This window comes from Enoplosus armatus, chromosome 12 (assembly GCF_043641665.1).
Source record: "Enoplosus armatus isolate fEnoArm2 chromosome 12, fEnoArm2.hap1, whole genome shotgun sequence".
Classification (NCBI taxonomy): domain Eukaryota; kingdom Metazoa; phylum Chordata; class Actinopteri; order Centrarchiformes; family Enoplosidae; genus Enoplosus; species Enoplosus armatus.
The window spans coordinates 17,143,851-17,163,196 of NC_092191.1; the positions used below are offsets into that span (position 1 = coordinate 17,143,851).

The window sequence follows — 19,346 nt, forward strand, 5'->3', positions numbered from 1 at the left end:
TTTCAGTTTCCATGATCACTTTGTCATGTTTACCTCTATACAGCAGACGCCACTTTAGGTGAGATGGTAGGAATGTACAGCATACACTTGTACATTGATATGACTGGCAGAATGAGCTGGAGAAAAATATCGTGTGCAAGCAGTGCAGCAGTATCCATTTGAGTGCTACAGCCTGTCACTGTGTGTCCCCATCAGATTCAATCAGGAGGGAAAGCTACGGTATCAGCAAACTAGAGAGTACAGCTGTGCTCACTTAACCATCTTTCTGCATCTCTCACACACACACACACACACACACACACACACACACACACACACACACACACACACACACACACACGCTTTGATCTCTGCGAAGGTGACAAGCAGAGGAGCAAACACAGTCGTCCCAAGAGAGTCGTCACAACAAAAACTGACATAAAAAGTTACCAGTAATAGAAAGGCAGAGCCTGCTTGGTGCAGTCCAAGTGTTAGTATTACTATGGCGACGGAGAACGGACCGGCACCATTTCCACAGCTGATATCCTAATGCACAACAACATGATTAACAAAGCAACGAAGCATAATACCACCACAGACATGATGACTGTAGAGAAAGGAAGTCACTATTTCCAAGAAACAAAAAAACCCTACAGGCACAGCACTCATTAGCTTTAAAAATGATAGCAGGTCTGTCTTTTAAAGGGGACTCGCACATGATAAATCAAAAATAATGGACTAACATAATGGCTAAATCAGCTCATCTGTGTGTGTGTGTGTGTGTGTGTGTGTGTGTGTGTGTGTGTGTGTGTGTGTGTGTGCAGAGATCACTCTTAGCCTGCAGTCCAATCTTAATCTAAGTCTCGTGATCAGGCTGCTGTTAGTTCTCTGACCGGGGGGGGCTGCAGTGGCCTCACAGAGATTTAGAACCACTGCAACTCACAACTGTGATACGCCGACACAGGAACAAAAGTGCACTTGCGAAACACTCATAATGAGCAGCAATCTGTGGTTTACACCTGCCTCCACCTCTGCGCAGTGACTCACGACTGGTCCTGCTTTGTGTTTGTGCATGTATCAGACACATTTCTGACTCTAAAAAGTGGCCTCTGGGGACCTCCAGGGTCCTAAAGAGGATTCAGGAGTTATTCTTACTGCTTACTCCTACCACAATAACAGAATCTCCACCCTGTGGTTACCCCCTCATGCAATCATATATATATAATCTATACAAAATAAGTCATATCTGACGACAAACAATCTTCTCAGATACTCAGGAGGAAAGCTTATAAACACAGACATCTGTAGTCTCCTGCACAGTGCAGATGTTTCATTTGAATGTTTTGGGGGTCTGAATTGATTTAATTTTCTGCAGCTGCAGAGAATTTTGCAGTAGGCTCGTGGTCACTCACTGTGGAACAGCTAAGGCAAGAACAGGAAAGTAATTTAGGCAGCTTTAATGGAAAGGAGCAGACTATAAGAATGTCTCTGAACAATGTTATGCTATTGTTGGATGATATTATCTTAATGAACATTTTATTTAGCTTGGAATCATGCAAATCTCATACCGACACCAGCAACCTACATTTGTTTAGATGCAGTGAGGACTGAATATTTAGATTATGGCATGTCAAAATAAAATTCAGAACAGACAAGAGACCTTCATCATTTCAGAGTGGGCAATAATAAATTGACTTATACTGTATTTACAAGTTTTACCAAACACAATTTCCTGTTTCCTGTATATGACCAGTTCTGCAACTTAAACAGGAATTAACAAGATATACCTAACTGTATTCAAGACTTTCCAAATAAAACGTCAGGTATCTTCAGGCTTTTTCTTGCAGACGTGGAAATTAAAGTAAGCAACACCACCACCCACAGAAAGACCCCTGAGCCGAGTGTCTGCCAGCAGCGCCTACCTGCAGATCCGCTCCTTGCAGTCTACAGTCCATGTACTTTTCCCACGCGAATGACAGCTCAGTCTGATGTGGACTGGCCATGTCGTCCACACATACAGGTACAACACCAGTCAGGGCGTCGAGGAAGTCAGGAATGACAAAATTCTCCTTTTGGTTTCCTTCCTAATCCTCCAGGTGGCTGAAAGTGTCCCGGGCAGCACCGACCGAAGCCCCAACTGTTCTCCTGAGTCATTCATAGCAGATTCATGATTCACTGCGCTGCTTTGCCACTTATAAAATGTGCTTCTGCAGAAAAATACAAAGTGTCAAGGGTTAGCAAAACAGAAGTAGCTGACAAAGCCACTTTCGCTTTTGCCCACGAATTCAGAGACACTGACAGTTGTAACGTCAACGTTATATGACGCACTTGAACTTGACTTTAACCTGAAACTTTAGCCAAACGAGCTTGACACACTGTAGCATAACCAAAACAAAACGGACTCAAGAAATACACTCAGCTAGCTAGCTAGGTATCTGACAGAGCCTGCGTCAAGTCCACATGCATGTTGAAGCGACTCATTTCCGATATCGGATTTTATTTTCAAAATAAAAGCATATACCTTGGTACTAAAGGTGATTATATTTAAGACTATAATTTCACTAGAAATCTCAATAAAAACATTTCAATTTGATGATTACTACATTCAAACAATGAAGGCTTACAATGCTCACAAATATGTGTACTTGAAAGGCAGTAATAATTTATGTGTACAAGTCTAATTTGAAGGGTGTTAAGGATAATTAGAATGGCCATTTTGTCTCTATAATTACAAACGACTCATAGTAAATAAAGCTAAAGCAAACAATATGCATATAAAAGTAATAGTAAAGCATTTACTCCCATAATTCAAAATGAGTCAGTAGTGAGGTGATTCCCACCATGCCAAACCTGTGAACAGGGCAATTTCTTAAAATGATTAACCCAATAAGCATGGCGTTATACTACTGGGTGGAAGCCACTTGTTAAATGCATTTATTTTCTCTGCTGTTAAATGACAAAATAACATATCTTTCAGATGCATGGTCAAACCATCAAATCAGCAGTCATCTCAAATATTCAAGGTTTCTATTAATATGACTCAAAACATATTTTCAACACTTAGATACCAAAGTCTACAGATAAAACATATTTATTGTATGTCATGTAGGATGAACTTTATTAAAGCGATAATTATGAGAATAATAATAGTAATTCACCCAAGGGTATCACTCTTAATGTAATCAAGCCATTGTTTTTGGGAATACATGCATTCTAGTCTTCAATAGCATAGTTTATTGTTATTGTTAGCAATTCATGTTTTATTTTGAAAGTTCTGCTCGATAGTTGTGTTTATTGTTCTAGCTACCTTGACCACAAGATGCAGCAAGAAAGCTCGATAATTTTAACCATATTATTTGCATAAATGCAACATTAGCCTCAGAGCAGCTATACATAATATTTTCTACAAGAACTAGATTCATTTTCCGAAATTTTAGTTATTTTGCTAACAAGCAAATGTTAGCTGTTATGCTGGTTGTTGTATCGCATCGCACTGTGTGTATGGCAGCTGTCAAAACTGTGTAGCAGAGGGAAACACATCGTTAACGGCCTTTATATAAGCACACGGCCCGGCTATAGCTACATCTTTCTTACATTCATAATATCCATTTCCGAATGGGAAAAAATAATTTCCATACATACCTTGGTTTCCCATAAATTAAAGCCAGCTAATGCTAGCCTTCGATCAGCAGGGACAACGTAGTGTGAGTTTGCCCTCAGCGCTGACTGCAAGACAACCCCGTACAATACCGCCCTTTGCTTGCCGTTAGAACCTCCCAAGAACGTCAACGGCTGAGTGAGGGAAGCAAATGTCTTGAACGTTTCAAGTTAAGTTTGTCGGTGACATTTTTCATTTGTATTGAAATTCCAAATTTCGACAGTAAGTAACTTGACCTACAATTATCGTATTTGAGTCCTCTAGATAAAGAAAATCTGAGCTTTTAGTCGTCTGGTGAATCTGACACGAATGTGATTCAGCATGTTAAAATGAAAGCGGACTCTGTCTCCCATTTATAAATTAATTAATCCATAAAACTAATTTATACTTTTTTTTTAAAATCTGTGCTGGCCAGGGCAAAATATTCCTCGCAGACAAGTTTGAGGGTCATGATTTCATAAATCCTAACAGGCGCTCACAGCCGGTGACATGCCCACTGACTCCTGTTTTGCTTCCCATTGGATAACACACAACTAATTCCCCAATCAATCAAAGCATTTCGTCCAGGGACGGTGGTGCGTTTGTTGAGTCTCTGTAAAGTGTCCATGCAGTTGTTGCTTGTTTAGATTGGAAGATGTTAAGACTCTTTCAGTCCCAGTCGGAATAATACAATTATATAAAAGAATTATTGTTTTGTCAATATGTGTAAGATGATTGATGAAACAAGGAGATATTTTAACATTTCACATACAACCCACCACACACAATGATTATTCACAAAGTACAGCGTGTAGTTATGATTGAGTTCTGTCCTCCATCTTTGGAGTAGCACACGTTTACTTCCTGTTTAATGAGACATTAAGCTGTAAGTCTTAATACGTACTGTACATACCTTTCAGTTTTGGTGTGGAGAATGGATTTCCCAAGTTTGTGTGTAAAATCATTTATGATTGCATATTAATTAGAGACAAAACAATTGCTGATTAATCATTTAGCTGAATGACCGAAAATTTACTGGCAACTATTTTGCTTCAAGGAAACATTCCCTAGGTCCACTTGTCAATAGTGAGGATTTGCTGCTTTTATTTGTCTTATAGTAAACTGAAAATCTTTAGATTTGGAGTGATAGTCACACAAAACAAGCAATTTGATGAAATCACATTGGGCTCTACAACATGTTTTACATTTTGTGGGCGACAATAATCAATAATAAAAATTAAGATTTCAGCTCATGAGGTAAATGTACCATATTCCGAGTTTATTTACAGCCCCTTAATGCACCACTGACGTAAGCAAGTGTCTCCCTTTTTGCGGCAACATACAGCCTGTTGGGGGTGGCAGCATTTTGTGTCCTTTATTTTAACAAAGCAGAAACGCCAGCCCATTGACACATTGCATGCATTTGGAAGCAGGCCACATGAGAACAACAAAGCACATGCCTCTTTTTTTCCGCACTTACAGGCAGGTTACAGGTTACTGTATTACTTTTTCAGCAACATGATAGGCCTGGCCGTCAGTCCAGTGTCCTGGGAAATTAAATCCACTCAGTGTAACGTTTCGTCCCTTCTTCCAGCGGTCCGTTATTCGGGCAAACTTCTACTTAATGAATTAGAAATAAATGACCTTGTGGGGGGTAAAAACTACATTAATGTATACCGTATAACAAAGGAGAGGGAAAGTACTATAATTTAAAAAGTAATTCATGCTGCTTCATGGGCCACACACACTTCTATGGAAATATTTGAATAATAGCAGGATTTAGGGACCGACAAACATTTAGATATTCTACATTTACATAAATGTTGCTGTAGACAGGTCATTTGTTCACCCATGGTAGGCACTGTACATGACAAGCTATCACCTATTCGCAAGGTTTACTTTGGCGGCACCTACCGCAACACAACAAATATGGATTTGTAATTAACTGTACCCAACACACGGTGTCGCTATAATTGCACTAAAGCCACAGACACAGCAGACCAACATGTTAGAAAAATGTGTATTCTTTTACTGCCCAGCATGTAAACTCATCCCACCAGCGTGTACAGACACTAGTCATACTCCACAATAATACTTCCACGAGATGAGCTAATCCAAACATGCCACAGTGTAACACAGCTGACATGAGATGATGTCATGCATTGCTGTGATGAATTTCACATTAAATTATGTATCCCTTGAGCTTTGTTCTCAGTTTATGTGCACTCAGGAAAAGACAAAATAATAGTGTTTATATTTACAATTCTCAAAGGCAGCTGTGGTTTTATAAAGGCAATGGGAAATGTAAAAATGTAGATAAGCGTAACACTGAGCGATAAAAGGCACAGTAAGTTCATCTCTGGTTTTCAGTGGCATTTTCAGCAGCTATAGTTTAGTAATGCTGAGTGGCTCCTAATTTTTGCGGTCACAACATCCAAACAGTGTCAACTCTCAGAGCGCAGCCGCCTCCTTTCAGTACCCGCTGTCTCTCTCCACGCAGCCCACAACCACTGCGTTGTCGGGACATTTGCAGGAGCGGCCGGTGGGGGTTGCTAAACAGAGGTGAGTACAGCCCCCGTTGTTCACAGCACAGTAGTTTTGTCCTGGCGGAAGGAAAACATAAACTCTTATTAATAAGGGACATTCCAGGACATTTGTATAAATCATAAGCCACCATAGCAGGGAAAAGCAGGAAACGGTCTCTTTGCTGTTTGTTCAACCGATATATACATACTTAAAGGAAACCCATAGCAAACTCCAGATGTTGGAGGCCCCCCTCTCCCTTGGCTCCACATTCCCTGGCTTTATGCATGCTGCCTTATCTAGAAGGGAGGATGAGGCCTGGTGCTGCACAGTAACATCAGTAATCCCTTCACGTAATGATGAATTCTAGCTGCAGAATTCAGGTCGAGGAGTGAACCTGCGATTTTTCTTGTTACACACGACGGTCACAAAACTGGGCTGCTAGGTCCCGAAGAGTGAAGGCAATGGATAGTAAGCCTGACTCAAAGGTAGCCCCCAAATGTACAAGGGTCAAGCTATTTCTAGAAATGGGTCTGAAGTGAGGCTGCACATCAGTGCTAGATGCAGTAAAAAGGTGACTTCAGCCGTGGAAAGAGTGTTTTCTCACCAGTTGCTTGGTAAATAAAAATTTCACTGAAGACTTCAAGAGGAAACATTTTAAGGGGAATTCACGAGAATACATGGCCCTGTTGCACCCTCACAACTGGCATATTTACCTGAAGGACACTGGGCATAGGCAGTGGCGATCCCATATAGCTTGGTCCGTTTCTGAGGCTGGAACTCGTCTGACTCCCTGCCGGTTGAACGGTCCACAGCCACCACGGCATCCCTGTTGTAAACACAAGCGGCACAAGAGTTTAGCAATCCGGGACTATCCCAGCTTGAGAAATGTTAGCATCCTGCCTCCTTGTGTTTTGTATAAAGTCTGTCAAGAGTGAGTAAGGGTTAGTGTAGATTTCTTGGCCATTACTAACATAGTTTGTGTCCCTCCCCCACCACCAACACCACCACCACCTCTCAACCTTCTCTAGCCCTGGCAAGATCAGAGGGAGGCCCTGAGCAGGTCACTCACAGACGCTGAGGCTGAGAAATTGCAAGCAGCTGCCACTTTTTAAGATGCTTCCTCACCCCACACACACACACACACACACAAATAGTCACACCAACCCCCGCCTTTTTGCAGTGGCTAACATACAGAATCAGCCGCATGGGAAGAAAGCTCCACAGTCTTCAGAGTGGGAGTGTCCGACATCAAGGGCCCGTGCTTGAAGTGTGGGGAGCTTTTTAACCTCTGACCTACCCTCTCCTTCCTCCACCTTGACAGATCTGGATTCTTACATTGCACAGTGGACCATGGATAAAGCCTGCACTATGTCCTTGATGCTATAAATTCCAGTGTGTAGTAATTTAGGACCATTTAGAACCAAGCTACACGAGAACTCTGGCTAAACCCCCAACCACAAAATTAGTTTTACTTACATCCCATGTGTTGTCATTGGATAAAAAGCTAGACTTCAAAAATGTTCATGATAATACAAAAAGACAAACCTCCGCCAGTCAGTGTAGTAGATGTTCTTCCCAAAAGACGTGATTCCAAAAGGGTACTGGATCCCCTCCATAACCTTTCTGCGGTCACCCCTGCCAGGATGCATGCACTCCATTTTATGTGTGCCTGCAGGCGAGAGATTACTCTTATTGCTGATCACAAGGCAGACATCGTTTCATAGATGAGTCATCTGTCTGAAATCTACAGTACCTGCATCTGCCCAACAAAGCAGAGAGCTCTGAAAGTCGTAAGTCAAGCCGTTTGGCAGGCTGAGATCGTCCTTCACCAGCACCCTTCTGTTGGATCCATCCATGTAAGAGGTCTCGATCTTGGGGGCATCGCGGTTCCAATCGGCCCAGTATAGATTACTGTTGTAAGGACAGGTGTGGAGTCAGTTCACTGTCATCCTGAACAGATTCAAATTACTGGTAGATTTTAACTTCTTCTGCCAACAAATCAGATTCATTAACAGCTGCTGTACCAGTATCAAACCTGTTGCTAAGCTCCTCGTGAGTACCAAAGACGGATGATTTTTTGATTAATGTATTACATATTCACATAAACTTATCCTATCTAGGTGTGTATTTACAAAGACTAGTTCATTTTGGGACATACACTTATTTGCTGTCTTGCCAGGAGTTATATGAGAAGATCCTTATCACTCTCTAACTCTTGTTGAACTACTCCTTTAAATGTGTACAGCCCAATCAGAACTGAGGGGGGATGGATTTGCTTATAACAAATTAACTAAAAAAAGTCCCTTATCTCACTTGCAGTATGCTAAAGAAAGTAAGTAAAGTAAAGCATATACGTTTTATGTGAAACAATACACACCCATTGGGAGAGTCAGTGATAATAGCACGGGGGTTGACAAGATCAGAGTCTACAATGACACGACGCTGAGACCCGTCCAAAGAGGCCACCTCGATGCGATCCTTCACAGAGTCCGTCCAGAACATAGTTCGTCCCAAGTGGTCGATGGCGATACCCTCTGGGCTATCCAAATCTGGTGAGAGGTTACATATTGCTTTACGAAAACCGCCTCCTGATTCACACATGGCTGAAAATGAAAGAGAACCAGCAGAGAGGGTAAAAGTGAACAGCCACGCTACCTGATCTAATGACCGCAATGGGCTCTCCCCCCTGGATGCTGGCCTTGCTGATTGAGGGAGATGTGATTTCAGTCCAGTAGACCATTTTCTCCACACAGTCATAGGCCACTCCGATGATTACCTTCTCCTGCGGAGGGGTCAGCAACCAACAATCTTTGTAGTGCACTTCACTTGTTCAAACACGAGAGATAAAAACAGATGCAGCAGATGTGTTTTTGTGGACATTAACGTCTAGACATAAATCCAAACAAACAGAGCCACACACTGAGCGTGGCCAGACATCAGACCAGCTGGTTTGGAAATCAGCGTAACAAGAAATGCAGATTGCAATACCAAAGATGTCGGACTGATGTTAGTAATTAGGCTGAATGTCTCCATGTGCCTCCAATAAAGCGCAGGCCTTGAATGCATGAAGCAGATGGGGAAATCGCAGAGCTAGAATGCAAGTACTATTACCAGCAAGGGAGCGACCTGTGTGAGAGGCTGATCTGAAATCCAAACATACTGTAGACTCTTTTGATTGATGTTGATTTCTCGAGAAAAATCCGAATGATCACACATCCCAAAAAATCCTGACTTGACATTGTGCCTTTACTCACAAGTGCTTATTGTACAGCTGCGATCTTCTGTTTCATGAACAAAAAAGCCCATTAAAATCTCTCAGAAAAATATTGGCATCAAGAGGAAATAAAATTCCTGGAAAATCTACAACCAAAATAAAAATGGATCACACTGCTCAGACTGCTTTTAGAAAGTCCTCTCAAGTTCATTTAAAGAAACTTACAGGGAGATGGAGGATAGGCTTGGCATCGTCCTTTTTCATATCGTAACCCTCCAGCGGGACATGCTCTATCCTGCCGCTCTGGGCAAATAACAGGTGTGTTCCTGGAGGCAGGGGATGGACATCAGGTCGAGGGGTGGGTCCAACAGGTGGTGGCACACCACCATGGTCGATACCTACGGGAGACAAACATGTTGTGGAGGGGAAACCGAGCGCAAATTTCACCAACAGAAACATTTTCTGGTCAACAAAACGACATATTTGGTCTTTTAATACACAGTGAGAGACACTGTGGTCTCTTGTTGTCCACACTCACACATTGGTCTGCTGCCAGGCCCAGATTGAGTCCCAGGGATCTCCTGTCCGTTTCGGTCCACGCACCAGCAGTGTCCCGTGCTGCCGTGGCACTGCATGGGTTCATAGGCACCGTTCTCGTCACACACAGGGATGTACTGTCCAACGGGAGGCCGGGGGCCCCGCGGTGACCCACCCACGAGATTGTCTCTGTGGGTCTCACATTGTGTTTTTGTCCTCTCTGAAGAGAAACATTAAAAATAAGCTCCGCAGCAAACACAGATGCCCTGCAACAATGTCACAACCTTAGTCATAAGCTCATTTATATTTCCTTTTGTCCTCTGCTTTCAATTCAGTCACACAAAAACTCCCTGATCCCTCGTAAGACATGACAAATTCCTTTTGCTATCCAGAAGAAAATGAAAAACAGGTTCCAGCTGGCACCCATATACTCTGGTGAGGAACTCATTTCCAAACACTCCTCTTCTCCAAATGGGTGGAATAAACAATGCTGAGAAGGGAAGTTATCCGTTTTCCATTCTTTTATTCATTTTCAATTCATTTATTTATTACTGAGTCTGCAACAAAATCAAAGAAAACTGTTACCAAAACTCCCCCGACAGATATCCAAAATAAACTTGTAGCAGCACAGAGTGAATGTTACCAGACTGAACATGGAGTCAAGTCAACTGACAGCGGTGTGCAGTAAGATGTTGGGTTTGCTTGTCAAAAAGTGATGGCATTCCAAAAGACTTACCTGGAGAGCAGTAGAAGCCGTCGCCATAGTAACCTGGCCTGCACTGGCAGGTAAATGATCCCTGGGTGTTGTAACACACGGCGTCCTGATGGCACCTGCCTGGCTGGCACTCATCTATGTCTTCAGGCAGGATAAAAGAGGGTGAGTGAGGACAGCGAAGAAGCCGTCTTCAACCGTACAGCTAAAATATTCTTTGTGTGTCCGTTTTGTTGTGTCCTTTTATGGTCAGGGATCTACAGTGTGATCTGGATCTGTCTGTGCCCAGAACTGTCCTCGGAGCACAGAGCAACAAGCAAAGGCGTGGAAAGAATGGAAACTATGAATGAGTGCTACTGAGGACCAGCCAGAAAAAACTATACGCCGACCTCCACACATGAAACACCCATCTGCTTTTCATGTTTCACTGTTCAACCACTGCAGATGTATTATGTAAGCAGTCTCACCTCCCCCTGCCCAGAGCAGATGGTTTAACAATTATACCCTTAAAGTCCATGTAATGGATTTGAAATCTGGACTATTTGTGTTAAAGGACTATCCTGTTGACTAGAAATACTTCACATTACTGCCAACCATTATCAAAACATGTCATATGATTTTGGACTGAGATATACCTTGCAGGCAGCCATTAGCTTCAGCAGACCTTTGTTGTCGTTGTCACATGATGAGGCAATTACAAGGAGGGGCTTTTTAAAACTCTCCTTGTAGGTGTAACAAAGGATGCTCAAGATTTCTGGATGAATGTCAATAATCATCGCCAGCAGCTACTAAAATCACAACTAGAAATATTTTTTTCCTTCCACTATGGTGATTCTCTGACAACACAGCTTATGAATGCTAAGCTTTCTGGCAGGAAACTCAGATTTCACACTCTCCTTGCACACATCAATACGTATAAAGGCTGGAGTGTGCCACAGGTAAAATGATACATTCATTAATGTTGTATGTTACGTAACCTTCGAATGAGGCCCATTTTGTAGATATTCTGACACCTACGAACTGAAAGCAGTGTATGCCTGTGATCATTCTTCAGCACAAGCATGTACTGTGTTTGGTGTCTCTATGCAGTACCTTGGCAGATTCTACCATCTCCCACGAACCCTGGCAGGCAGGAGCAGATGTAGGACGAGCCTCCAGTGTAGCTGCACTGAGCACGCTCAGGAATGTCACAGTTATGGGTGCCTTGTTCACAGGCGTCCACGGGTCGATTAACCTCTGAGGAGAAGAAGACCAGAGAAGTACTGTTAATTTACTTTGGTATTTCGTAGTGATTAAGATGAGATCCTGATCCTGAAGTGACATCACATTAAACTTTTAGACAGTTGTTCTCTAACTCAATGGTATTTCCAAAAATGTTGAACTATTCCTTTAATATATGCGGGTTACAGCTGGTGACAAACAGAAACAGGACACCAGAAAAGTGAGAAAGGAAAGTTGAGGCCAGGCAGTGTGATGGACAGACTCACACTTACAAACAATCACACCTAATTACACTTTCTACTAGATAATCCCTGAAATTATAATCACTACACCGCTCAATTCAAAGTTGTATGTGTGTACATATGGTTAGTAGGTATTTATGTCTTGTACCTGTAAATCCCAACTACCAGGTGAGATTTTCTGAAATATGTAATTGTACTTGGCAGTGCACAAACACCACTTACCAACGCAGGTCTGCCCGTCACTGGCAAACTGATATCCATCTTCACATTCACAGCGGAAGGTCCCAGGCTGATTGTTGCAGATAGCATGGGAGCCACAGATCTGAGGATTCTCTCTGCACTCATCAATGTCTGATGAAGGGAACAGCCAATTATCACATGCTAATCACTACAACATTAGGCCCAAGTTTGGAGTTTGGAGATCTGAAGTCTGGATTTGTCAAATCAGTGTCCGTCATTATCAGGATGTCGGGAGTTCAGAGGAGAGCGCTTAATTAGATTTCTTAATTACAAACATTCCCAGATAGCATCTGTCTGAAATGCTTCCTTCCCTTTTTCTACTGTATGTGCCTCAGAGCTCTTCCTGTCTGGTCTCCAATGCAAAAGATTCTTGGCTGTATAGAGCGCAGGCTGGGGATGAGGACCACACTGGACATGTTAACCTGGTCTGGGAGTATGGGAAACTTTGTTTACCATGTGAGACTGATTGGAAAGGCTGCATCATTTAAGTCTGATTTACTTAAAAGCAGAAATTACACAAGTAGTGAGAATCAAGTGGCCACTACACCCTGCGAATTGCCAAAACCAATGGCATTATATCATATGTCAGTCTTACCATAACATGTGCGGCCATCACCATTGAAACCGGCAGCACACTGGCAGGTGAACTGAGTTCCCTGCTCAGGTCGGCACACAGCGTTGGTGTCACAGCCGTGTCTTCCAGTGAAACATGGGTTCTCCTCTGGCTGTCCTCCTGTGAATTAAGGGAGTATTTCATGTTACTACTATCATATTCGTTTATGTGATTCGATGAGACAAACTTATTTACCATTCAACAACCGCCCTAACTTTGAGTAAAACTGTCCTTGGTCAGGATGTTATATGTTGTTCTCCGGGAAGGAAGTGAGCGCAGACCGAAACAGGAAGACCAAAATAATCTTCATGACCTCACCATTGATATCCCCGATCTTGTTGCTCATGGCGAACCGGATGAGTTCATTATTAGCGTCATACAGGACAAAGACCTGGTCCACGCTGAGCATCTGAGTCGGACGAATGTCTCTCAAAAGCTCGCCATGCTGGCAGCTCTGGAAGGTGATGGTCTGACGCCACTGATACGTCCTGGTGTCAGTGGAGCCATCGGGCAAGCTCACTACATAGTCCCGAGTGGAGGATGAGGTGATCACTGGAAGGTAAGAAACATGTAGATGATGATCTCTCAGTCTTGACTTCTTAAGCATTTAGTTGTGATTACAAAATCATAAAAAGACTTGGACATTATTTTGTATAAAGAGGTTGGGCCAAAAGCAAAAGACAGGAGAAACAACCGAGTGACATTCTCTGTTCAAGCTGGGTCTTACAGTTGTTGCTGTACTGGTAGATCTCAGAGTAAGGGTCGATCTGCACAGTGGAGCCACGAGGCACCTCAGGAACCCGGCCTTCCAGGGTGGTGCTCACCACCAGGTGGTCGTGCTCATCGATGCCTTTGAACTCCTGCCTGATGGTCAGCTTCTCATTCCCCGGCAGAAAGGTCACCTCAGCCTGCCGTGTGAACTCCCCCCCTACAGAGGACAGAGAAGAGGAGGTAGCTTTAAGACCCTGGCCCTGGATGAACTTTGGCTTACCGCCGTCTGTCTCAGCTGAGGTAATGTGAGGGGAATTCAGCTGGACAGAGTGAGTAAAACTGCAGCTGTGTGGCAAACTGCTTGCAGCGGCAGTAACATGTGTGTGCAGAGACGTATGCTTCCAGAATCTTCACTCTAGTTGTTTTCCAACCAAACGAAGCATGAGAAAATCACATGAGAAGCTGCTGGGCATCACATTATCCGATATTGTTAGTGCAGTTATAGGAGTGTTTCCCTCACCAATAATACTGAAGCCATTCTTGAAGCCAGGCTGCTCCAGAGCAAACGCCCACCCAATCACACCACCAAGGGCTGACAGGGGCTGCAGTGAGGGTCCCAGGCTGTAAGGGATGTCACTGATGGCCACGTAGGAACGGCCATCATTTACCACGACGTATGAGTGGAGATCGTTGCTGGTGAAATCCACTGGAGAAGGAGAGTTGCCCACATGCACTTTTCCATACACTTTACCGTTCATCCTCTGTGGCTTTCCTGCGAAAACAAAAAAACCCCATCATGGCTGAACCCACAGATTTGCAGGAGCAGTGTAATGGACAATAATTTCTGAACACAAAAAGTGAAATTGCTGAACTGCTAAAAGATTTTCCCCAACATCTCCACATCACAAGCAAGGCTAAACTGTTAACACTGTGGCATTGCTGTAACATCACTAGCTATGTTAGCTAGCCACGCTAGCAAATTATTTGCCTTTAAATTAGCAAGCGATGCCAGCCACTTTGATTATAATTTCCGCCCAGGTATTTCTGATTCTGATTCTGATTAGCTAAGCAAAGCTGCAATTTCACAAAATAGGAAAAACCACTGCAGCATTACTAGGCTTAGGCAGCATAATGACTAAACAGTATGTCACAGTTTTCTGTGTTTATTGTTATCAAAAGCTCAAATTTCATAACGTTAGCTCAGATCTCATAAAATGTAGCTAAGATGAAACGGTCTGAAGTTTGCCAAAGGCATATATTTCATGCATTTTAACCAAACCCATTCCTCTCCCTTTCCCTGAAGCAGTAACACTCTCAGTTTCAATCTTGTTTCAGAATGAAAAGTCCACTTAAAGCAGAAGAGTGACGTTACCCTCTGCCACACACTGTATCCCATTGCCATAGAAGCCAGGTCTGCAGTGGCAGCAGTATCCACTGGAGTAGTCCTTGCAGTCAGCAAACTGAGAGCACTTATTTCTGTTGTTCGCACAAGTCCCGAGGTTGTATGAGAATACTGAAAACATGGAAAAAGAACAGTAAGAATATGACAGGAACAGCTAATTGATTAAATATCTGTAGCCTTTCTCCTGTGGACTCACCATCTACATTTATATCTGTGTCGTCCACCACCACCACTTCCGGGTTCTCAGGCTGATGTGGCTGGTACTGAACTGGGTGGACTTCGATCTGCCCCCCTTCATAAGGAGGGTACTCTACTTGCTGTCCATCAGTATACACAGGCCTCCTTGCATCAGTGGCCTCCTCATAGCCTTCAGGGGCCGCCTGCTGTGTGGCCTCAGTGGGCAGGTCAGTGACCTCACCTGGAGCTACGTTGCTAAAATAGGGAGAAGTTCCAATCTCGTACACCCATACCCCCCGCAGGCCAGAGTTGGTCTCCCTAAAAGGAGAAAAGAGACTGTTACAGTCACTGTTCTTGAAACAGTATCCAAACAGCAACACTGGTCAGGAAGTGGTGTTCCTGTGCTGACAGCCATTGGTTGACTTACTCTGCTAAAGCCCTGACAGATGCCTCATCATCAGTGGTGGTGCGGTAGTATGGTCCCTGACTGGAAAACAGGAAACCCCGGACCAAACCCTTATTGAAGCCAGCATGCACGATCACATTACTGTCTTCTACAGGCGTGGAGGAAAACTGTACCCCATCCCTCACATACAGGACAATAGCATACGAGGCGGTCTCCAGGGATGCAATAACCAGCTGGAAGGTGTTCCTCTGTGGAATAAAACAGAGAGAACGTGAGTGACCAGTTCCACCACAGATCACTTGAAAAACCCCGTGATGCTTACCTTCTTGTCAATGCCATCTCCTCTGCTTTGAGGTTCACGGGTGGCGACATCAACCCAGGTGATCACCACAGCATGGGTAGGATTGACTTCATCGTCCTCAGGGAAGGCCCTGTTGATGTGCTCGGTTGCCCGACGCAGGACATCAGGACTGGAGTCTTGGCGGAAGAAAACTTTCCCCACGCCATCACTCGTGTCCAGGTCTCCTTGCAGAGCTGCAATCATTCCGAAGTTTGGGGGCATTTTGCCAAGATATGTCGACTCGCTCGTTGGCTCTGTTGTGGCAACAAAACCATTGGTGTTGATCTGAAATTAAAAGCTCAAGTTGGTAATGGGGATAACAAGAAACAAGATGACTGTAACACCATATGACTGCCTTTATAATAACTAGGATAACAACACACGAAGAACTGTTTCACAGCAGAGGCAAACCCAGTCCAAGTCTGACCCACTTTGATCTTTATTCCAAACTCATTAGACTAATGATCCAAGTCAGCTGCCATGTCCTACAAAAGCGATAATGAACAAACAAGATGCCATTTAACACAGATTTTTACACACTTTAGGTTTAACATGAACACATGCAGGGCTTTTAAAAAAGAAAAGCTGAGCTTGCGTTGAAAATACACACACAAACACACACACACACACACACACACACACACACACACACTCTACACATGGGGCTCCTTCACTTCCTGACCAGGGGAAAACAAGAGCACTATTCCTGGCCCGGGCCACACTGTTTCCTGTCCTTACCCCTGACGAGCAGCCCCAGAGAGCCCAGAGATTGCACACTAATCTTCATTACAGAAACTTCCTGCCAACGTGGAAGATAGAGCTGGGAAAATGATCAGTGATTCTGATCTCGCAGACGTAGTGCAGAGAGAGAGCGGGATCTTTAAGGTTAGTGGCTGCCCGGACATATGGGGAATATGAATCACACTCAGGAGCAGACAATAAAACCTCCTAATAATTATAGTGTTTTTTTTCTTCTGTTCACCTACAGGGCACAGACAGTTCAGGGTAGACTGTCTCATAGAAGAAAAACAACTCTTTAGGCCATCTTGACTGCTGAAGAAAATATGTTTGTGGTGAGCGGTGTAGATAACTTGGAGGCAGTCAGCAGTGGGGAAACCCCTCCTAGACTTATTGTTATAACAAGGAATTCAATATTCATTTTCAACCCTGGGCTCATGTGTTAACCACAACGTCTTGCCTCTGCACATCTCCTCAAATAGATGTGCTCCTCGGGGGAGACCAGGCATGTAATCCACTGATTAAAGATGAAGCTGTCTTTGTAACACAGATAAATAATGGTTACTGAATGGTTATAGACTATTTACTTTTCTTTAATAAAATATGGACGAAGCTTAGGCAAATGTTGAGTCCCTGTTTTTCAAGGGAAATACCTTTTGTATGTAATTACTCTCTGATGGTATATTATCCACATGCAGCACAATTAAAACAGAGATGCAGCACTTTGCTTTGAAAAGGAGCATCACAGGGAATAATGGGCTGTTTGTCCAACACAATGCTGCAGCTTTCAGCTAAATGTTGCTATTGCCCTTTGTAAACTCATTTAAACTAACAAACACATTAAGTGTTGAAGGTTACAGACTAACCTTCAAAGTCACTGGTTTGCACAGTTTACATACTGCATGCCATTTAGATATTGCAGGATGAGAACATTTTAAACATACATTTGGTTCATATGAGCTTCTCTCGTTGACCCCACGGTTATCAGTCATCAGTAGAGGTTTTGGGATGCATTGCGAAATAAGTTTCCTGGAGTACACTGGTCTTTGTGTCAACAGCAAAATGATAACCTCAGGGGAAGCCGTAAGAATGCGTGGACGCATGCATTCCACAAGATACAAGATACAGCAGCCTCTGTGATAAGTAAATCAATATTTACAAATACTCCAGAGCGGCAGAAAAAGTCTAACCCTGCCCCAGATGTATTTTGCAACTTCCAGGCATTGTTTAAGGTTGCAACCACTGACCCCTTTTCACGTATAACTGCCCGGGGTTTCTAGCTTATGCGCAATTGCGCAAGATCGATGGACAGTCCACCCCGACCAATAAATCCCACGCGTGAGTTTTAAAGTACCATGACAGTGTGCCAAGTTATGGCTTAACTTACAAAGACGCGGTCGAAAGTGCCATCATAAAACAACACTGGTTTGTCCAGTTCCAGTTGGTGCGTCTGGTCATTCCCTGCCTCCAGTAACTGGTCTCTTGCGCTTGGCCCGAAAGGAAAAAGCTCTCCCCGCGTTATGCTCTGCGCCGACGCCACAAGTCCAAGAAAACTCGCACAGACGAGCCATCCTCGCTCCTGCCAACCCATTGTTCGCGTTTCAGGAGCAGTCGAGCGGTCCTGTGGTCTTCCCGGGCCAGGTTAGTGGAGAGTGACTTCACTCCACGAGAGAGTTCAGTCAGAGTTTGGGAGACGTACGTGGGGCGGAGTTGAGTGGGGGCGCTGAAACACTGGAGAGAGAAATGAGAGGTAGCCTATACTTTTCTTTTCATGCTGTTACTAAAACACATTCCTGAAGTGATGTGGTACTGGCTGTAGGCCGGCATGCTGTGGGTCAGTTTATTGGCTCTGATTGCCCACTTTGAAAAACAAGAACACTGCATGACAGGACTTATAAGGGTTGGTTGAGGACATTAGTAGACTTTGACAAGCACTGAGGTCAGTTTCACAACATATCCTTTGATTTAAACCCTGACTTGCCACTCATTGTTCCAGTATTGCCAATACAGTAGACGGCAGCCATCTCTGTTTGGATGATAAGGTACTATAATGCAGGGGCCACTGTGTGGGAGGTCCAAGGGTCTCCAGAGGGACAACACTGGACCTGTATTGGCAGATTTGGACACAGGCCAAGGGGCCATCAGAGCATAGACATCAGAGCATGGACCAGTTACCAGCAACAGAGCCCCACGGCCAGTTTGATTGAAACATTATGTAAAGGACAATATCACAGAGCACTGTAGCATACACTAATCATTTGAGGCATGCCGCTGTGGCTATCAGACTCGACTCAAGCTGGGATAATGAGGTGCATGCTGGTAATATGGTTCCACTTGGAGCTGTTTCTGCACTGCTAACGGACGGCCAGTCATCCATCCAACACTTTGGTCCACTTATCTGAGCAACTGTTGGCCACATAGCCATGACGTTTTAATATGGGCATTCACGGCCTCCATGATGACCTCTGACCTTTTGTTTAGTGCTAACGTCAGCCTTAAAGGGCTTTGGCCAACACACTGATCCATATGTATTTTGAAACACAAGATAATAAATCACCTCCAAATGAATGCCAAGATTTCCACTAGATGTGTGGAAACTAAGTACATTTACTCAAGAACTGCACTTAAACACAAATTTGAGGTACTTGTAC

At 43.7% G+C, this 19,346-nt stretch overlaps 1 protein-coding gene across 1 annotated transcript; it reads right to left on the reverse strand.

Moving 5' to 3' along the window:
- Positions 1–4,869: 4,869 nt before the first annotated feature.
- nid1a (nidogen 1a) lies at positions 4,870–18,324 on the reverse strand. The gene is made up of 20 exons (XM_070915736.1): positions 18,083–18,324; positions 15,940–16,242; positions 15,639–15,865; positions 15,231–15,529; positions 15,005–15,145; positions 14,153–14,404; positions 13,649–13,849; positions 13,240–13,473; positions 12,904–13,041; positions 12,291–12,419; positions 11,698–11,841; positions 10,630–10,749; positions 9,895–10,113; positions 9,582–9,754; positions 8,798–8,924; positions 8,520–8,691; positions 7,896–8,053; positions 7,688–7,811; positions 6,856–6,968; positions 4,870–6,219 (listed from the first exon to the last, which is right to left on the reverse strand). Exons 1-20 carry the CDS (start codon positions 18,284–18,286, stop codon positions 6,089–6,091), a joined length of 3,609 nt encoding a protein of 1,202 aa, XP_070771837.1. The 5' UTR covers positions 18,287–18,324; the 3' UTR covers positions 4,870–6,088.
- Between the last annotated feature and the right edge of the window lie 1,022 nt (positions 18,325–19,346).